The sequence below is a fragment of the Nicotiana tomentosiformis genome, chromosome 5 (assembly GCF_000390325.3).
Source record: "Nicotiana tomentosiformis chromosome 5, ASM39032v3, whole genome shotgun sequence".
In the NCBI taxonomy this organism is placed as follows: Eukaryota; Viridiplantae; Streptophyta; class Magnoliopsida; order Solanales; family Solanaceae; genus Nicotiana; species Nicotiana tomentosiformis.
In genome coordinates this window covers 100,434,293-100,439,081 of record NC_090816.1, presented here as the reverse complement: position 1 = coordinate 100,439,081, position 4,789 = coordinate 100,434,293, and the positions used below count along the sequence as shown (strand labels likewise).

Here is a 4,789-nt window from a genome sequence, read left to right as displayed (position 1 = left end):
AGCTCATGTACTTATTGTACTAAATTTTGTTAATCTTCTAACCTTTTACCTAGTTTACTACGTTAGCTACCTAACATGTAGGGTGTACAAATAAAATCGCACCAACCTGATAATTCGAGTCAAAACGAGAAAAAAAAACCCGATTATGATTTGGTGTTGAAAAAAAAATCCGACCATATTTGGTTTGGTTTGGTTTTAACTAAAAAAAGTCAAATTAAAACCAAACCAACCTGACATTATATGTATAGAAATTTTATACATAAAAATATTTATAGTAGTGTAGTTTATAAATATTTCTTAAGCTTTTTCATAGTTTTATCATTTAACGTATTATTTCAAGCTTGAGCATATAATTTTTGTATGCTCCAATAAGTTTTACAGCCCATAAATGTTAGTAACTCAAATAAATCCTAAACCAAAATCAAATCAATACTAATGCTAATAAAAGACATTCAATTCAATTGTACTATGAATGAAAATAGTGTTGAATATCTATTTTTTAGTTTTTCCACGATTTAGATAAAATGTATAACTAATTTTTCTTTTAGTGGTTAGTCATGTAAATAATAGTACTTATTAGTCATAATTTTAAATTATGTTTGTTTTCATGACTTATTAATAATATTTATTTTATACGATTTTATTATCTTTATTCTTGAATATTTTAGTACAATGCCATGACTCATCTCCTACTTATGTTATTTTATTGAAAAACATATTATATAGTTCTGTCTTACTAGGATTAAAGAAATATCTGGAGAACAAATTTTACGTTTTGTGCTACGAAGACTTTATGAAAAAAACCACGAAAACCCGAAAAATCCGAGAAAAATCGAGATTAAAAAATCTGACTTTTATTGGTTTGGTTTGGTATTTAAATTTAATAACCCGATACAATTGGTTTGGTTTGATAATTAGAAAATCCGAACCAACCCGATCCATGTACACCCCTACTAACATGCATGAAACTTATGGTTCATTATAATCCATGAAAGGGAAAATGAAGGGTAGTATCGTAATATAAATATTTAATATCATTCAATGTTTATATCAAATCATAATATTACCGTAGTAATCAAAATTTAAAGAAAAAATACGTATTCTTTATTAGTGGCATGCCTTCTAAACACAGGGAAAAAAGAAAAAAAAAGCCATCTTGAAGACTTGGACTATTTATTCTATTTTTTTGTGAAAATATTTATGCACTATATATAGGGGATACTAAAGGAAAAAGTTTATGCAAATTAAATTAACTTATTGAAATAGTATCTCCGATTTATTTTATGTGACACCATTACTGTAAGGAATTTATGACTTTAGTTTGGTTCTAGTTTTATATGAGCTGTATCGGAAAGAATAATTAAAATTTTATTACTTTCTCATTTCAATTTATGTGAAACACTTTTTTTATTAGCTTGTTTTATGAAGAATGACACATTTCTTATATTTAGATATAATTTAACTTTAAATTTTTTATTTTACACTTTTTGAGAAACTTTTATAGTTATACAAATGTTATGGTCTCACAAAGCCTTTACTCTTTATGCTTTTGAGACTACAAGTTTCAAAAGTGTTCTTTTTTTTCCACTAAACCTCATGCCAAGTCAAACTATGTCACATAAATTAAAACATAAGTAATTATATATTGAACATTAATAGTATCATATAGAATTTCAAATTTGATAAAGTAAATAAATTTGAAATTCTTCAAATCTGGAAAATGTTTGTTTAATGATACTCCCTCCGGTTCACTTTAACTTATTTTTTGATTGTTGTTACACATAGGAATCCAACTTTTAGCATTAATTAACGACGAAATTGACCATATTAATCTTAATTTATTCATTGAAAATCTAACAAATACTCATAGGTTCTTTACTCCAAGAACAATTTTTTAAAAAAATAATTCCTTTTGTATATTTGAAAAAAATCAAATATTAGACAAAAAAAACTTAAAAAATTAATTAAAATGGACAGAAGGATTACGTTCATGAAATATGTCCAGTGTCCTGGATATCGTTGCAAGATGAGAAGTATAACAGATAAATTGGGGTGAATATATATTAATTTTTTATGTCTATTGAGGGCTTTTCTATTTTCTTATGTTCAAAAACTTCGATGAGGAGATGCATGTTCAGTAACTATCCTTTATACTAGTACGAAGCTGTCATAGTCTAGATTAGGGGTGGCAAACGATCGTGTCGGGTCGGATATGAGCGGATCGAAAATAGGTAATTTAAAAATGGATAAATTATCTGATCTGACCCGTATTTGAGACGGATAAAAAACGGGTTATCCGACGGATAATATGGATATCCATATTATCCATGACTTTTTGAATATGATCACTTATGGGAGAATTCCTAGTCTCCCAAAACTTGAGGAACCCCCAATTTGAGGCTTTACAAATGTAAAAGTTAAACACATTAGTTATCCATTGGTTAACCATTTTCTAAGTGGATAATATGGTTCTTATCCATATTCGACCCGTTTTTAAAAAGTTCATTATCCAACCCATTTTTAAAGATAAATAACTATTTTCTTTTAACTATTTTGCCATTACCTTTAGTCTAGATTCTTCCCTATGTCAATGAATAAATCCATGCAATAATTTTAACCACTTTAACGGCAATATTACAAAGATAGTCGCAGCCCGGTAAAAAAAGCACTTTGACTGGTAAATAAAAATGAAAACCATAAAATCATCAATTACTACGATCCTACATGTTTGCACTTAACAGATTGTTTTGAATCTAAAATCATTCACATGTCAGCTTATTAAGTACTGTATATTTATTTTAATAGATTTGCGCAAATTCAAGCTTTTGTATATAATTAGTTAAATTAGTAAATATAAGAAAAAAATTTGCATTATGACTATATATAATTTCCAATCTGGTCCCAAACCCCTCCCCCACCCCCACCCCCACCCCCTATTCAAGGCACACTTGCTTCTTTCTCATACACGGAAAATACAAGTTTAATCACACAATTAAGTTGATGTAGAATAGCGGAGAGACATTCAAAGCCGGCATTACTGACCACCGACTCCTTAAAAATCATAGAGATTTCAATAAGCAATAAAAAACACAAAACTCCTTTAATTTCTCATGACTTTCTCAAAGTCAACCTCTTCAATCTCTATATATAAAAACAAAGCACTTCATTCCAAACTTAAAAAAAAGAAGAAGAAGCCAATATTCCTAAATTGCGCATAAATTTCTCTCACTTCTTTTGTCAAAAAATGGGCAACGGCTGCTACTCTCTTTGTCCTTCAAAATCATTAACAATTAATCTCATATTTCACGATGGAACGACGAGGATCGTCGCCGGAAAAAGACTGGCCGGAGAGATAATGTTCGAGTTTCCAGACTGCATGGTTTGTCATGCACATTCATTCTTCATCGGACAACCTATTCCTGTCTTAGCCATTGATGATAAGTTAAGGAATGGCGACGCTTACTTTGTTCTTCCACTCGATTACTTCACAAACAAAGTGCTTTCGGCTTCTTCTCTTGCTTCCTTAGGTTCTAATAACACTAATAAAAGAGCTCCAGTTAATTTCAAGAATCCTGCTTTTGAATATGTTAAGGGTTCCAATGGTAGGGTTTTGATAAAAGTTGCACCAGAGTTTATGATAAAATTACTTCAACGTGGAAATGAGGATGGAGATGAGAATTGTGATGGTAATTTTATTTTATGTACCACACCGGAGTTGAAGAAGCAATATGAGCAATTGGTTGGGCCAAAAGGGCAAATATGGTCTCCTAAGTTAGAGACTATTTCTGAATATAAGACTAGGTATTCACCTTGCAAGTTGATAGGCTTGGAATGGAAACAGAAAGAATAGTGAATCCACTATATGGGTTCAGGCAGTGGATTTCATCATATTTATATATTTTATATATGCAGTTCGAGCCAAATTAATCGTGATGGGCTCAATTGAACTCACAAAACCTGTATTAATTTGATTGCCGTACAGAACTCTTTTCCCTTTTTTTTTAAATATTATTATTTAGATGTAAAATTGACATTACATTTTCTGCTAATCCCAAGTTGTAACTGTACCAAAGAATGTACAAAACGATATTCATTCATATGATGTTTCCAACTATCAATTCCAACAAGTTTTCAAGGTGAAATGTAGCACAAATTAACCACATCAGGTATAATAATTTTTGCCTTATTTTAGAGTTTTAGTGTTAGATAATTCAAAACTGACCCCTTTGTTTCAAAGAGCTTAGCTAATTTAGTTTATGAATTGATTTTGTAATAGTAGCAAATTAGTAACAAATGTCATTATATTATTAGGTTATTAGCACCTAAACCTTGCTATGATATACTTAAGATAGCAAACAGAACTTGTCTATGATAAACTGAAACCTTGGACTTGGAAACGTTGTTTAATTTTGCAAGAAAAATAATTAACTCATCAGTGGTTGTCTAGCAGAGATGAGCATATGCATGTACTACTCATATTTTATGACCTTATTCGTGACGTTAATTGTGCAAAGGTTTCTTTTAGAGTTAATACCCTAAAATTCCCCTAAACTATCAAGTTTTTGTCAGTTTTCTACTTAAATTATTCGGTGTCTCCAAAAAATCCTGAACTATACTGCCCTTCATATTAAAACCCCCTCATTGCATTCTTAGAGGTGTGTCGAGTACACACTCCTAATTATCTAAAAAATATTCCATGTAGCACTACACGTGGCTATTTAATTCAGCCTAAAATCTACCTAAACTATTTTTTTTTTGTCAGTTACTACTTAAACTATCTGGTGTGTCC

The 4,789-nt window shown here is 30.2% G+C and overlaps 1 protein-coding gene across 1 annotated transcript; it reads left to right on the top strand.

Annotated features, from left to right (window-relative positions):
• Positions 1 to 3,193: 3,193 nt before the first annotated feature.
• On the top strand, positions 3,194 to 4,036 carry LOC104100051 (uncharacterized). Its single transcript, XM_009607210.4, has one exon. The coding sequence runs from the start codon at positions 3,245 to 3,247 to the stop codon at positions 3,848 to 3,850; it is 606 nt and encodes a 201-aa protein (XP_009605505.1). The 5' UTR covers positions 3,194 to 3,244; the 3' UTR covers positions 3,851 to 4,036.
• The last annotated feature ends 753 nt before the right edge of the window (positions 4,037 to 4,789 follow it).